This window comes from Loa loa (genome assembly GCF_000183805.2).
Source record: "Loa loa unplaced genomic scaffold supercont3.1, whole genome shotgun sequence".
Lineage (NCBI taxonomy): Eukaryota > Metazoa > Nematoda > Chromadorea > Rhabditida > Onchocercidae > Loa > Loa loa.
In genome coordinates, this window is record NW_018108181.1 from 902,544 (window position 1) to 918,739 (window position 16,196).

General features: G+C 34.6%; 4 protein-coding genes across 4 annotated transcripts; 1 reads left to right on the plus strand and 3 right to left on the minus strand.

Annotated features, from left to right (window-relative positions):
* Positions 1-228: 228 nt before the first annotated feature.
* LOAG_00045 (hypothetical protein) lies at positions 229-6,588 on the minus strand (the record flags this gene model as incomplete). The annotated part of the gene is made up of 14 exons (XM_003135586.1): positions 229-430; positions 662-759; positions 867-998; positions 1,095-1,238; positions 1,307-1,430; positions 1,587-1,800; positions 2,040-2,197; positions 3,497-3,576; positions 3,754-3,992; positions 4,198-4,301; positions 4,388-4,617; positions 4,734-4,881; positions 5,614-5,731; positions 6,489-6,588. 14 exons carry the CDS (start codon positions 6,586-6,588, stop codon positions 229-231), a joined length of 2,091 nt encoding a protein of 696 aa, XP_003135634.1.
* A 1,549-nt stretch (positions 6,589-8,137) lies between these two features.
* On the minus strand, positions 8,138-12,181 carry LOAG_00046 (hypothetical protein; the record flags this gene model as incomplete). Its single annotated transcript, XM_003135587.1, has 10 exons — positions 8,138-8,294; positions 8,454-8,551; positions 8,733-8,852; positions 9,098-9,241; positions 9,355-9,478; positions 9,610-9,823; positions 9,986-10,140; positions 11,565-11,635; positions 11,803-11,952; positions 12,092-12,181. 10 exons carry the CDS (start codon positions 12,179-12,181, stop codon positions 8,138-8,140), a joined length of 1,323 nt encoding a protein of 440 aa, XP_003135635.1.
* Positions 12,182-12,226: 45 nt separating this feature from the next.
* On the minus strand, positions 12,227-13,290 carry LOAG_00047 (hypothetical protein; the record flags this gene model as incomplete). Its single annotated transcript, XM_003135588.1, has 4 exons — positions 12,227-12,505; positions 12,610-12,757; positions 13,009-13,120; positions 13,188-13,290. The coding sequence occupies 4 exons, from the start codon at positions 13,288-13,290 to the stop codon at positions 12,227-12,229; spliced, it is 642 nt and encodes a 213-aa protein (XP_003135636.1).
* A 1,732-nt stretch (positions 13,291-15,022) lies between these two features.
* On the plus strand, positions 15,023-15,539 carry LOAG_00048 (hypothetical protein; the record flags this gene model as incomplete). Its single annotated transcript, XM_003135589.1, has 3 exons — positions 15,023-15,040; positions 15,160-15,263; positions 15,461-15,539. 3 exons carry the CDS (start codon positions 15,023-15,025, stop codon positions 15,537-15,539), a joined length of 201 nt encoding a protein of 66 aa, XP_003135637.1.
* Between the last annotated feature and the right edge of the window lie 657 nt (positions 15,540-16,196).

Below are 16,196 nucleotides of genomic sequence, written 5' to 3' on the forward strand. Positions count from 1 at the left end.
AAATTTCTAGTTTCGAATATGGGAACAAAAAAGCACAAGACAATTGAGCAGCCATAAGAAGTGATTCTCGCGAAGTTACAGTCAGAAGTACAAACTTTGCAGTCGAAACATGCTATATTTTCACACTTCCGATTATTTCAAATGAAGTGACCTTAACCGCTCTTGTTACACATTCGACACCACTGCTTATAAATTCATTTTCTTTTTCTAAAATTCTTAGGTCAGAAATTAGTAGAGGTCGACAGAAACTTTTCCATGCTTACTCCAAAAAGGTTGGAATTCTCTTGGTTGCTTTGCATCTGGTGGCATCCGAACTGGCCTTAACATAGACTTGTTTGGATCATTTTGACCATTGTTGTTCGAGACTTTAAATGAAGGCCGAACTGGAGTCTTACTTTCCTGATTGTAAGTAAATGTTGCAGTTGGTCCACTGTAAAAGTTTAAAGTTTTCATGTCAATTTTAAGTATTTTAAAAGATTAACCAAGCTAATATGACACCCGAAAATATACAGTTAAGCTTAAGCATACTCCAACCTGTCCTTACCCCAAAATCAGCGGTTCATTTAGTCCAAATAAAGGAGGCCTGGATTACATCAGATCTATGTCATTTAAAATTCTGCTTCAAGATGTAATGTATCTTACTCTTCCTTATATTAGTTACCTTGGAGGACTTTTGAGCAAAGGTTTTCCCTGATCAAATGCAAAGAACTTCGGCCAATAGTCTTTAGGCATTCTAAGCAAAGCCAACAATACCATGATCTGAAAGGGACACTTTTTTTCCTTGTAGATGTCACCAATTTCAGGACTTTAAATGTATTTAATACTTTCCAACACACAGAAACTTCATTTTTAAGAAGAGAAATTACCTGTTTTGCTACTTCATCAGCGTTCTGCGCTATGCTTGTGAAACGTGGCGGAGCACGGCCAATAATTGTTGGTGCAATACAACGGGCCAGCACCTCCGGAGACATCTTGTTTCGTGAGCGATTATCACAAACCTGAAAAAAGGTTTGACGATCTCAGAAACTTCCTTAAAAAATAATGAAATGTGAAGGAAAATAATGGAAAGAAGTTATAATGAAAATGATGCAAACCCTCTGGAAATGAGAGCAAAGAAATGCGAGAGTATCTCTATTTGGATAGGGTAAATCCATTACTGAGCGATCCAAAGCCTCGAAGTCATTACGTTCAGAGGCGATTACAAATTCTTCCCAAGACGAAACCGGAATTACTGGATCCTGAAAAAGGAATTTCAGAACTGTCGAGAAAATGGGAGGATCAAATTCATAAAGATCGACCAACTAACCCTTATTTCCCTTAGGAAGCGTTTTATACAACCAGTGATTGTCTCCGTGTCATGATATTCTAATTTGGGCAGTGAGCGACTGTTTTTGAATTCATTTAATAATTTAACAATTTGCGATTCCTGTCTGGAAGGAAAAATGCCTCATGGAACAGAAGTTACTAAACAAGCAATAGTATTAATTAATTTTACGTAAGAAGTACAATCGAAGAACTGTAACCGCTATATTTTTATTATTTCTATTATCAATAAGCACTCATCAATAAGAAAAAACAGCTCTTACCCAGGAATTCGATAAATGCCTTCTGTACTCAAACGATCTTTATCTAGAGCAACGACGCAGTGTATGATGAGAGATGGAATCATCGGCTGAGTTGATGGACAAAAATCTTTCAACCGCGGACGTTGTTTACCAGGCGTTCGAGGTGTTGCTGTTCGAGGAACGCAGGGGATCGGAGCATTTCTTGCGCACAATTTATGTAAACGAATCCCACAATCTGAATTGCCAGAAAAAATATGGAAATGGAAGAAAATACGGAACTAAATCCAAGGTCCAAGTATCTCCAGTATAGAAATCCAAGGTATGTTCAGTAAAAGTACTGGAACTGAACTGGGCGATATTTCACAATATCTTGTAACAAAATTCTTATAATAAAATCTCATAAGAAAAATCGGATATCGAACGACTGCTTCTCAGGAATTTATTTTTTCCGAACGAAAAGCTGATTTCGCCTACCTGTACATTTGTAAGCCGCTTTTCCAGCGAGCCCAATCCAACGGTTACACACTTCACAGCGATCACCGAGAATTGATGTAAAATTAACAAAGGTATGTGGTCGAGTTTCTATTGAAGAACCATTAGTCCAAGTTTTAACGGCAGTATGTGGACTATTCCTAAATTTCAGGAAAAGGCAGTTATTTCCAGTTTTTTTCGAAAAGGCAGTTATTTCTAGTTTTCAATCAGTGCCTAAACATGCTTCATAATACGAAAAAAAATACATGCAAATACGGCATTGCAAACTTGTCCCAAATAGAAATGAGCCGAAACGGTCAAGAAAGACAATTCTTTCTTGTTTGTTATTTCTTTCCACTCTACAAATGTCATTTAAAAACTAAATTTCTCAATGAAATCTTAGTAAAATTAATGCCGCAAATTGAAATAAAATCATATCATCGAAATCCCGCCAGTTTTCAAAAATTTGCATCGACTTCGTGCAATAAAGCTATAACTGAAGCTTCAGGAGTAAGCATCAAAAAATCAATTACCAAATGTCAGTGTCGATGTAACGTAATGTTGAAAAAAGTAATTAGCTTAGTGGAGGGAAACCAAATTCTGAGTAGGAAATACAGACAAGTCATAAAGTGGTGCATGAAAATCACAGTAGCAAGAATTTTTTATTTTGCTCCTACTTCAAGTGTGATTATATTTGCATAAGCTATTTTCTGCCAAATAAGATGTAACTGATACTGACACAATAAGTGGAAAATAGAGTGAGTGCTGTATTCTATTTTCAATCTATTGCGCGAGTGATCGCATAACTGAGTGAACAATTTAGATTATGAATCAAATTCACAGCAATATTGCACAGTCTGACCTGCCTTTTACAGCATTTGGTTATCTTAATTAGGGTATATCATGAAAAAATTGTGAAAAAAAAAATATGAAAAAACGCATGCTTTTTCATTAGACTTCCACGATTTTTACCGCATGGCATACATTATGACGTTCAGGACTATAACTTGGGAAGTACTTTCTGCCCAGAAAGATATTTTTTGCACCTGCATCAAACTAGGTCTAGTCACGACTTGAAATTGACGTCAGATTAAAATTGTTCCCATATCGGAATACTATTTCGTTTTCTTGTTAAGAGAGACAAGCTTGCTCTATTTTACTTTAATTTTAACAAATTAGTACTGAATGTTCGCTATTGGCCGAGTCAAGGTAAATTTCAATTTGGGTAAGCGAATCTCCTTTTAAGAAACAATCCAACTTTGCAGTTACCATTGATAAAACCGCAACAAATAACGAAAAACAAAATAGGGTGTCGACAATAAAAAAAGAAAAATAAGCTTATTCGTGCAACAAAACGAGCACATAACGGAAGGAACTGCATTTCAGGACGAATTATCATAGGGAAAACGTAAACTACTTGCTTTCATGCACTTGTAAGTTCAGGGAATAAAAACTCTTACAGGTCGAGAGCACTGGCTCCACATCGTGGTGTGACCGCACTAAATTTTCCCGTTGATTCGGCCGTGGTTTCTTCGTTTTGCTAAAAATGCTTGGAGATTCGAGACTTAATAATCTTTGTCCAGTCTATAACACTCCAAAAGGATTTCACAAGTGGAAGCGAAAGAAGTTATTTAAGAGAAAGGGTCCGTACATTATGAAATGAGGCTTATAGGAAAAACTCTAATAAAATATTCAAAAAGTAATGATTTAAACAAACATTCAGAATATTCGATTCAGACATTGACCGATTAGAACGTTTGAGTGAGATACCAGCTGTTGCTGGTTTTCTTCCTTCTGGATCTATAGTTATTGTTGTTGTTGTAATAATTGTTTCAGTTCCATCTTCTGATCGTTTGCATGAAGTACTGGTTTCAGTTTCATCTTTTGATCGTTTGGATGGGGTGCCCTTAAAAGTTATGTGAGAATCATAGCCAAGAAATTGGCACCACTGCATACCTGAGAATGAAAAGAAAAATTTAGTACGACAAAACAGCGCAAGAATACCATAACTGTTTTTTTACTGCCTTAGTCTGAATTACCAAGTTCACAGCATCCTTATAATTCAGATTCAGAGATAAAGCATCACTTTACAACAAAAAACTATACCTACACTATATTACTAAAAGGAAAGAAAATAGAAGCTTCTGCAAATCTCTAGAACTTGCCATTTCTTCCTCAACAATATTCATTCTTTTGGATTCTTTGGAACGCTTCGTGGTAGCCAAAGAATTGTGAGTGCTTGGGAGAACAGCTAAACTTTGTGACCTAGAAATATTCTAAAATGAAAACAAAGCTGGCGGAAAGTAAAATAGAAAATAAAAATTAAATGGTTTTAAACAAGATTTTCCTACCTTCTGTACACTTTACCATACCGTAAATGTGATTCATCAGAGTCGTCGTACGAAATATCCATGGAATCACCTGTCTTGTCATAATCAGTATCTTCGCCACGCGACAGTGTACGTGAAACACCGCGACGTACACAATGCGCTTGCCTTTCTGTCACAGCTGGCTCATATGATTTGTAGTTCAAAAATGATAGTTTCTGTCGGTCTTCCTCTTTCAGTAATGATTGTTCATTCTGAAACAATAGTTTAAAGTTTAAAGAAAACAGGTGAAAAAAACAGGGTGAATAGTCATGTTATTTATTTCGTTCATTACGGAACTTCGCCAATAAACGCAGACTTCAATTCAAACCTTCAGTAGTTCGTTGACCAGTGCAAATTTTTTTTCTAATTCAACCATATCACGCTCTAAGTTTTGTTTATCGGACATCAGTGTGGCAATCTGAGCACGTGCATCCCGAAGCTGTTCTTTATAAATCCGATTTTCTTGTTGCAGTCCACTGGATGAAACATAAGTTCATTAACAATTATTTAAAATCCATACACTTCAAACTAAATTCGAAAAGTACGAGCCGAAATTAAGCATAAATCGCTTTATAAGATCATGCCCGTCTCATGAAGTATAATTTTTGAGACATTCCTTAATTTCAATTTAGCTGTTTTCCTCCTTTTTTTTGATACTTGGCATTTTTTAATCTATTTTCAAAAATTACTACTCATATTTCCTTTACATTACTGCACTTATTTCCAATTCTAAATATTTCTTCAAAAGGTCTTATTTACAACTTGAAATTTCAAGGTATTGACGTATTGACATGATTAACACGAGACTAACGCGTTTTACAAATTGCAGAAGCATTCCGCTGAGATTTATGCGTCAGATTTAAAAGCATGGGAAATATTAATACAAAAAAACTAAAGAAGGATTGGGGAAGCTGCCATATAGTATTTGTTCACCAGAATGTTCTAATGGGCTATGAACTTCAGCAAACTGACGAAAATCGTAACACTCAACCTATCAACTAACGGTTATTGAATAGATCAGTTTTACCAATTAACTTTTACAAAAGTGGGTTTGTTTCAAAAAAATTATGAATTTTCATTCTCTTACCTTGCTCAAACTAAAGCACCTTTACGTATATGGATGGATAGTATTATTAGCATAATTTTTGATCGAAGTCTGTAGGAACATATTTTTGGCAGAAAAAATAAGGACTGCCCTATTGGCTCACTTGTGATCATATTCTTGAATATTCATCTGTTCCTGCAAAGTATCTGCCCTCAATTTTTCAGCGTTCCATTTTTGGCGCATGTTTTCCATTATATCAAGGAGATGAATAAATTCGGTACCTGGAAGGTAATATTGTAATGATTCCAACATACTGATCAGAAAATTTCGATCCAGTAAATTCTTCAGGGATTTTAGAGAGCCTCCGAAAGAAATAGAAATATCTAATATCTTTAAACATTGGATACAAGAAATTGTTTGATCGGAAAAAAAAGTTCGGAATAGCGCTTTTTTTCATTACAAACGTTACAAACGTTTCTTCGTCTCCATAATATCAAAACTTTTTACTATTAAAGTGACAGAAACGGCCAAAACTGAAACTGCTCAAATTTCAAAAAATGAAGGCACAGAATAATATGGAAGAATCACAATTCAGTAACTTCCTATTTTTGGTAATGGCTGTACAGCGTTGATTTCAAACTTTAAAAAAGATTGCGCCAAAAAAAATTTTGCATAAATGTAATTTCGAAACCACCCTCAATCCTCTAATAAATATTCCCCAACTGATTTTCTGTTCAATCTCAAATGCGACAGTAAATGTGACAAAAGTATTGTTGTACAACTGTCCTAATATCAATTTGATGAAAGTCTTGCTAGTCATTATAGGAACAAAAACATTTTCCAGTGTTTTAAAGCAGTAAAGGATCAAATGCTTCGAAAAAGTTTTTGCACTACGTACAAAATGATGAAGTGAAGCTTAGCTCCTGAAGCAGCAGTAGCATCTTTCATAAAAAATAGCCGACAATGCAATTATAGGAATCACATATATGTTACTGTTATGTAATTAACATTGTTCGCATTTCAAAAACGAAAACTTACGGGTGTTTTGTCCTTCAACAAGAAATCTGGCAATACTGACTGTTTCGGCGTACTCATTCAAGACCATACGAGATCTATCACAGCAGATGTTATCGTCCATCACTTCTTTTATATGCTTTTACTGCAAGATGAAATAAATAAATTTTTGTTCCACATAAGTTACAAGTACAATGGAAACGATATGATGACAATTTTCTTCATAGGAGACAACGATTGATGAGAACTACCACACTGTAGCAACTTTCCGAAGTCAAGTTTTGGCAGATAGAGAACGTTAAACTTTCAGTAAATAATGCCGAGGAAACATTCAGATGAATTACACCGACAAGCGTAACTGCATAGAAAAATTGGCAAATAATTTTATCATGATATAAAATGGAAATACAAATTGAAAATCTCCTGTAACGATTTAAATGGGATATTACGATGCACTCATCCTAACAAAAATGAACCTTCAAATCATCCAGGACTTCACCTTTCCCGCCTTCCATAGGTTTAAGAACTATCCCTGTTGCAGCACTAAGTCCAAATCCTTCATTCAAGTAACCGGACGTCGAGTATTAGAAATTGGTAGTTGTTTTGGAAGATCCGTTCATAGAACCAACAGCTTTATTGTTTTTCCTCTACTGTACTCCTCAGATCAGGGGTAGAATTTAACCACTACTGCATTGCAAAAAAATGCTTTCAACGTAAAATATTTTATTGACGTCACAAAAGCATCCAGCATAACTTTGCCAGATGCACAACATTTTAAGTACTATTGTACACACAATAAGATGTTGTTAATGTCTTCAAAAACGAATCAGTAGATGACAAGGGAAAGTGCGGTGATGTATACAGAATGTTATTGCATAGCAATCACCAGCGAATGTGATATATAGCGAAAACAAAACATAGATACTTGTACCAAACATTTCAGTATTACATTAACATGGCCAAATTATTATCACAAAATGTTAACCTTTACTTCGGATGATGTTATTCAGTATACAAATTTGGCCTTTCAATTCGAAAGTCTGAATCAAATTTAATATATTGCTTACTAAAACTATTTCAGGATAGGAACCAGTAAGTACAAAAGGCAAAATTTTCGGGAACTTTTAAGTGACAAATCAATATTATACTGCTATCACCAAGATGCTCAACAAACTGCGCCTTGTGAAAATTGACATGCTAGGTACAGAACTCTGTAAAAATCTCTCAAACTCATACGAAATATATCTGTGCTTCAGTTAACCTCAAGATAAGCTCTAAGAAGATTGTGGCAAAAAATAATAAGTGGAATATAAAGAGACATGGATTCAGCTCAGCTAGACAAGACCAGTTTAATTTAAAGGAAAGCCCATGAAAGCTGCACTAAAAAGGTCTTTTTTGAAACGTATTCAAAGCATAAATTCAAGCGCAAACACGAGCAAGGCTGGTATGTCCTTTTCACATACTAATAGGTTGAATTCCACTGTGATAACATCCCAGTCGCAAAAGAACTGTTGAATATCCATCCAAAATGTTGTAAACTGTTGTTCGAAAGAAGTAAACATTAAGCTTTCAAATAAGCTATCAAAATCGCTAGGCCTTCAAAATTGTTTTTGAAACCTATATCAGAAGAAATAAAAATGCTTTTAAATCAGAGACATGAAACAAAGCCAAAATTAAAAAATATCGCCGAGGAAATGCTTTCGTCTTGATATTTTCGGTTGGTACGTATTTTCTTTTTGTCCAGATGGTGGAGTTTCAACTGGTCCCAGAATTGATTTATTTGGATTCTTGTACGGGATTCTCATGGGTTTCCTGTTGTCATATGCTATACTGAAAAATGCCTTCATGAGGCACGCTTTTTCCATTTCTTTGCCAAGTCGACAGAGTAAAGAGTAAAAGAAATAAATTATTACAGTACTTTAGAGATTTATGATAATGCTAAAGAAATTTCTGCTTTATTATCTTTTCCTTCATAAGATTGTTATATACCATTTGGGGCTGTTGATCAGTGGTATTCCTTTGTCAAAATTGTAGAACTTAGGCCAGTAGTCTGAAGGCATTTTGAGCAGAGTTGACATAATCATCATCTGCAAAACAAGTATCAAATTGCATCCCTTTCTTTTACTTGTTTTCTTTTTTTATTTATTGTACTTCTTTCAGATATTTAAAAAAAAAAATCATTTTTCATTTCCCACACAACTTCACGAGGTGCAGGATTCATTTAGATAATAAAATATTTAAATTTATTTTAAAAAATTGTGTAGTAACCTGCTTTTTTTCTTCATCATCTTTCACTACATGTGGAGGAGCTGGGCCTACAATCATTGCTGCAACGCAGCGTGCTAGAACATTCCGAGGCATCTTGTTTTCAATGCAGTTATCACAAATCTGAAACGAAAACCGAAGTGTGGAAATGAAAGGCACTAAATCAAAATATAGTGAAGTTAAGCCTTCTCAAACTTTCGCAAATTTTACTTCAAAAAAGCAGTAGGATATTACAGATCAGGTGAAAGTGTTTATTTTTACTAATGGCCAAGGTCTATGACTCACTACGTCCTGAAAAAGAACATTATGTCCTGTTCCAAAAGTCGAAAAGTAATACCACTATGCCGATAACTTTCTAACAAACTAACCCTCTGAAAATGAGCACAGAGGAAAGCCAGTGTATCGCGATTTGGATAGGGTAAATCCATAATGCTACAATTCAGAGCTTCAACATCATCTGTCTCAGCAGCATTAACAAATTCCTCCCAAGATGTGCTTGGGATCACTGGATCCTGTAAGTTGAAACTTATAGAAATTTTAAGGATTCTGCAAATTTTGACGAATGTACAATAACTTATATACTTATATACTAAGGGGAAAATCAAAAGATATTTATCGAACGAACTCGCAGCTTATTTAAGAATTGCTTAATGCAGCTTGTTATTGTTTCCGTGTCGTGATAGTCCAACTTTGGAACAGAGCGACCATGTAGAAATTCATTTAATAGTTTTTGAACTTGACTGTCATCCCTGGAAGTCATGGGAATTGGATCGAAGTAAAAAATTTGCATGAAATTTTTCAAATTATTTTAACTCACATGTTTCATAGTTCTAAAAATTCTTCCAGGACTAATTTAAAACTAAAGAATTTAATAAATTACCCAGGAATTCGATAAATACCCTCCGAGCACAGTCGATCCTTTTCTAAAGCCAAAATGCAATGAATAAGAATTGGTGGTATCATAGGCTGCGTGGAAGGACATAAATCCTTCAAGCGTAAACGTTGTTTGCTAGGTGTGCGAGGTGTTGGAGTTCGTGGTACACAAGGCACAGGTGCATTGTCGATGCATGCTTTATGGATACGTAAACCACAATCTGAAGAACTGTTAAATATGCAAAAAATACCTAGTTAAAAAGCGTATTCAATAAGTCATTCGGAGAACTGAACTTTTCATTATTTGAAGAACAAAAATTTGACTTGTATATGACATTTCAATGATAGTTACTTCGCATAACTTTAATCTTCAAAAAAATTACCGCAGCATTTGTAAGCTTTTCCAACAATCCCAATCCATCCATTACAGACCTCGCAGTGATCGCCAAGAATTGAGCTGTGATTGGTGTATGTATGTGGTCGTGTCGAGATCGATGCACCATGAGTCCATGTTTTCGTGCCACTGAGTGGAGTTCTTCTTTAAGAATATTTTAATATATTTAAAATCAATCTCGATTTATATAATTCATGCATACGGGCGATTCTTATTAAAAAAGTCAATAGTTGAAGCATTATTTTCTAAACAAAATGTTATATTCTATGCACTTTTTCGCATTCCCTTAGTAAGTGAAGAAGAAAAACATGCTAAAGCAGGAAAAGTGTCAACTTAATTGAAGCATGCAACAGAGGATTCTGAATTTCGTCACGGAAAAAGTTTCACAGGACAAATTCAATATTTACGGAAGATAACCTGCGGCAAATTTTGTGAATTCTTCTTGCGTACTATTCCAGCTATTGAACGAGTCTTATGTGAATAATATTATATGATTAAGTGAACAAACATTCACAAAAGACGATCAGATTAGTCAATCCAAAAGTTGTTGAACTTTAAACACGAAATTTACTGCCTATTGTAATCGACGCCAAACAAAGCACATAATAATGCTCACAGATCTAATCCCCAAACCACTAGTACTGTTTGATCATACAGACATTACGAATATATACAAAAGTAATATAGTTCCATCTTATTCTTCTTGGAAACTAACGAAAAAGTTTGTGTTTTTCATTACATCAGCCTATGATATTTCATAGACACTAATTCATTTGTAACCAAAAAGTCTTTCTTTTTTGAATTCGAACATCCTTCTCATTTCTCATGTAACCTTCACTAACTTGATTCGCATTTTTTTTTTCTCAGACTTTTTTCAGACATTTTCAGACTAAAGGTGACAAGGAGACAACGCTTTGCAACATATTTAGAAAATTTAATGAGCAATGTCGGGTGAATTGGGACATTTTTGCTTGGTTTGCTCAAAAATTTCACTTTAATTAGAAATATATACCAAATCCCTTACTATCATATATACTCTTACTATCGTATAATATTTGATTCAGGTCCAAAAAATTTCATTTTTGAAATAAATAAATGTAATACATTTGCCAGTGATTGCTTGTTACACATTTACTACATTAGTGAATGATACAGGTAATTTGCCGTTAGCGAGAGTTTGAGAAAATTAGACAAAGTGATTTGCTAAGATAAGAAAACCATCGGCAGTGAAAACCATGTGCAAAACAACTGACATTCAGTCTAGATTTTAAAAAAATTCTAGGAAAAATAACTATGGTTATTTATAGTTAGTCGTTTTCCACACTATTCATATTGTAGATGTTAATAATATAGTAACGGCAGTAGTAGACATAAAATGAGTAGACAAAGCGAGTAGTACACATATTACTGTTGTCAGGAAATAGTTCAGCTATGGATAAAGTTGATAATCACATAAGACTAAAAACATCGAAAAAAATATAGTGCTGGATAATTACACAAAAAGGTATGTGCTACAGGATCCAGCTTACGAAGAAATGCTAAATTTATTTTTAGAGATAAAAACTAACAGATTGGTTGAACTGGCACCACATCGTGGTGTCAACGTATTTGTTTTCAATGTCACCATCTCTTCTGACTTCTAAAAATATATAATATTTTTAATACCAGTCTTTTGCTTTGTTTTATTTAATCTGCTAATAGCTTGAAGTCCAGAATCTTCCAAAAAAAATTTGCAAAAATCCAAGTCCTCTGTTTTGAACTACAGAGAAAGAAAATCAACCAAATCAACATTGCAGTTTCACGAACATCAAGAATATTAGCTGTAGACAATGAACGATTCATTGAACATCTGCCAGCTGTTTTAGTTGTAAGCGATTTATAGTTTCCAACATTCACTGCGGCCACTGTTGTAATTTGTGCTTCTGTCTCATCCTTTGATCGTTTACACGGTGTTTCCTAAAATACATTGAATATTTCGAGTGTTATAGTTCAGAGAAGCAATGCACTATTAATGATAGCAGTAGACGTATCGAGAGATAGAACAGTAACGATAACTTTGAAAATATGCTATCAAACAAATTACATTGAAGCTTACCACTTCTTCTTCAACGGTATCTATCAATGTGCTTTTTTTCAGACGCTTGTTAGCCACTGCTGGGACATGATTTGCTGTCAGTGAAACCATACTACGTGACCTAAATTTGAAAAACGAACGGCATCAAAAGTTTTTTCAATTAATTTTATCACCAGGAACTGAATTCGAATAAACTGCCATCACTTGCCTTCTGTAAACTTTTCCATTCCGTAAACGTGATTCGTCCATTTCATTTGATGAACTATCAGATATATCGACAGTTTTGTCGTAGTCTATGTTTTCCCCATCTGATGAACCGCGTGAGAAACTCGGACGTGTACTACGAGTGTCCCGTCGTTTTATAGGTTTTTTATTTAGTATGCTGCTGCTCGCGAACAGCCTCTGTCGATCCTCTGTGCTCAGATGTGAATGATCCTAAAAAACATCGCAGTTGATAAAATGCAAGGGATGTTTACAATAATGAACTAAGTTGCAATTCAAACTCGTCCGATATCACTATAATATAATGAAATGGTGACCTTCAAAAGATCACTGACAAGTTCGAATTTCCTTTCCCATTCAGCAATATCATGTTCCATGCTTTTCCTGTCAGACATTAGAGCTGCAATCTGGTTCCGAGCATCACGAAGCTGCTCTCTGTACAGCCGCATCTCTTTTCGCAATCCGCTAAAATTGACCATGTTCAACATTATTCATACATTACAGAAGCTGAGTAATTCATGAATGTAAACTTCATAAACAGAATGGCAGTCAAAATACCGACACGCTGTATGAAAATTCTCCAGAAATCAGTAAAAAACATCCGAAAGAAATGATTGTATGATGCAGAGGAATTCACAAATTTTTACAGATAAATTCTGATGAGAAGCCAACCTAAAACAGCTAATAAAAATTTGCATATTTTGAAAAAAACTCACTCTTTTTCCTTATTCCTCTGGTCAAGCTCCTTCTCCATAGCTTCTGCTCTCATTTTTTCAAAATCCCAATTCTGTCGCATTTGTTCCAATAAGTCAAGCACTTTCAACATGTCTGAAGTACCATTTTTCACACAGCGATTGTCATCAGGATAACAGAAAATACGAAGTGTAAGAAGTACCTATCTGGTTCTGTTTTTCAATCAGATTCACCGCGAAACGATTGTTTTCACTGTACTCTTTGAAAATTTTGCGAGATCTACCGCTGCATATAATTTTATCCATATTTTAGCTGTATTATTTCCTAAAATTAGTCGTAATTTTTATATTTTCATTTTCCTCTTTCTGTTAACAATATGGATGATGCTTGATTAGCTGGAACTTGTTTTGTGGAAGAAACAAGCTGGTAACTATTATTTCTGAATAACATCACGTCTTTGGCCCATTTTCGTACTTCATTGACTTTATACTAATAATTACACGAACTAGTATAGATTTAATTTGGAGCCTCAAGATTAACCGGTAACTGCTAATATGCTACCCTCGTCTTAATTCATTAGCCTCTGTCACCGTTTGGAATTAAAACATTTTTTTCTCTTCTGAATAAGTCGAAACTAAATATTGTTAACAACTAGAACAATTATCCTAAAAGATTTCAAAATAAATAAATGTAAGGAACGAAAACAAAATGTCTCAAAATGTAAAGAATATGAACTCTACCAGAATGATAAACTCAAAAAAGACGATAACATCAACGTTAATGTCAATTAATGTCACATAATTAGTAACAGACCACCGAGGAACAAGTTTCGTGCAGGACGACATTAGATCTACACCTCACTTTTCTGCGGTTTTGGCCCACCTCACGAACTAAACCTGCTTGAGATACCGGATAAATTTCCTATTCGTTGTTCTAATATGGTTCCTGATATGAGAGTATACTGAGAATTAAGACGCCAAAGTTGAACAAAAACGCCTCAACAATTCAAGACAGCGACTGCCACCATCTTCAAATGTCACCCTTGCCGCCAGTATGCTGTTGTCTCCTTCTGTAGCGTTATAACGCCGAGGACGAGCTTGTCGACTTCGATCTGTCCAATTGATGGCCACTGGTCATCTTTGCTACTGGTCATTTTGAAAAAAATATTGGATAAGAACTGGTAAACGTATCATTGCTTCTTGATTGATGAAGGCGAAGTATAAAACAGTAATTTATCGATTTTAAATTTCATACTGAGCATTTAAAACGATCAATTATGACAGAAAGTCTGATCAAGGGAGATAAACATATCTTCTGTACTATTAATAGTAAAAACAGGCTGTTAAAATTAAGTCAAAGAATGTTTCCCTGCGTCCTGCGGTTATCCTTCTTTGTCTACTGTGATTTCAAATCTTACGTAAAATTTTCATCAGAAGATGAGAAGTTTAAGCGTTTCGATCGTCCTAATCAAATCTTAGCAAATATAATCCCACATAGTCATACATTTAGTTCATTTCTACACTTCAAGGAATTTAAATCGTAACTGAAACAATGAAATCATATTTACTTCGATGAATTGCAACACTTCGACAAACACATTTTATTCGGCACTGCTGCATGGCCAACCGATGAAATTGATGGATTTGAGATGGACCAAACAGTTCGAGTCTAGATCCTATGAGAAATCCGAAGCTAAAGTTCAGTTTTTTAAAAAAAATTCTTATTAATTTTAAGCATTCTATTTTTCCGCCCACTCATGTATCCCACTGTTCCAGCCTTATCACTTTTTGAATCACAGAAATGATTACACTAAAACTCATTTTTGAATCATAGAGAAATCCATCTGAGCAAAGAAGCTGTAAGATAATTGTAGGGAAAAAGACCAAGCATTGTTTTTGCTGAAGTAACACTCAAATACAGCTACACCCACATTTATCATTTTCGATTGTTCAAATCTGCTGGTGAGTACTGTTTACCACATATCCAGAAACAGACGAAGTGGAATCAACAACAGCGATCGGATATAGCTAGCAATGTATGGAAGATTTGGGTAAGGTTTGTCGCTTGCTTCTATCCCATATCATAATACATTTAATGAAATAAACCAGTATCATTCTGAATAGTAATGATACCCATGTTAATAATATCTCTCTGGTGCAACATTTTTTGTTCAGATCAGTGATTTGGTATGTAGTGGTGATTCAGATGATTCAGAAATGCTAAGCTTGTTGAAACCTTATTATTCACTGAATGAAATGGGCTCAATGGCAATCGGCAGGTAATAACTATTGCTCATGTTGAAATTATATAACAACTTCTCTAAAGTTTCATTCAACTTTACCGACAAGAATTGAGAATGACTCTTAAATCAGGTGTTCACGATATCTTCCACGTTATTCATTCTCAGTTCTTTTCAGACAATTAATTCGTATATGCATATACTGATGAGGAATACGGAAACAAACCAATTTACAGTATCGGCGCTTCGATTAGTGGGGGAATTGAACCGGCTGGCAACAAACATGGTTATATATCGCGACCTTTCGAGAAGTGATTGTTTCAACCAATTCGCTTGTTTTAAGTTGAAACTGTTCTTCAGTCGAGTTCAATTTTTTGATTCTCGTTTTATTACTTTCATTGGACAAGTGAAGAATTAACCAACGAAACAATATTATTTTCAATGTCCAACAAAATCGGGCTAGCCTTTTTTTCACTTTTTTCTTTGAAAATTTTTACTTGAGAACCTTTTGGATTCCATAATCTTCATGATAGACATCTCTGTTTTCCTGGAATTTCGTTCTACAAGAAAAATCTAGTGATGTTTATGATTTTTTTCAAGAAACACCGAAGGAAATACCGTATTTCAACCTTTTAATTGGAAAATTTGCATAAACAGTGTAATTGTGTACTCCTCACCTCCATGAATAACCGATCATATAAGTTACAAGTGATAAGAAGCAGTTGCATTCCTTTCCCTTACCTCTTGCATTTCTTAGTTGCTCTTACACTTTTTTATTTGAAGTAATTTTCTAAAAAATTTTATGCTCAACTACTATAAAGTTTGATCGATTTTGAATAAGTTTTTAATCGCTAACTGATAAATTGTTGTTCACTTGTCGATTTTCAACACTAAAATCGAAGCTTACAGAATATTTCATCTGTGAGAATCTTTAATTTTCAAATATAATGTTTGATTAGAAATATACTGCCT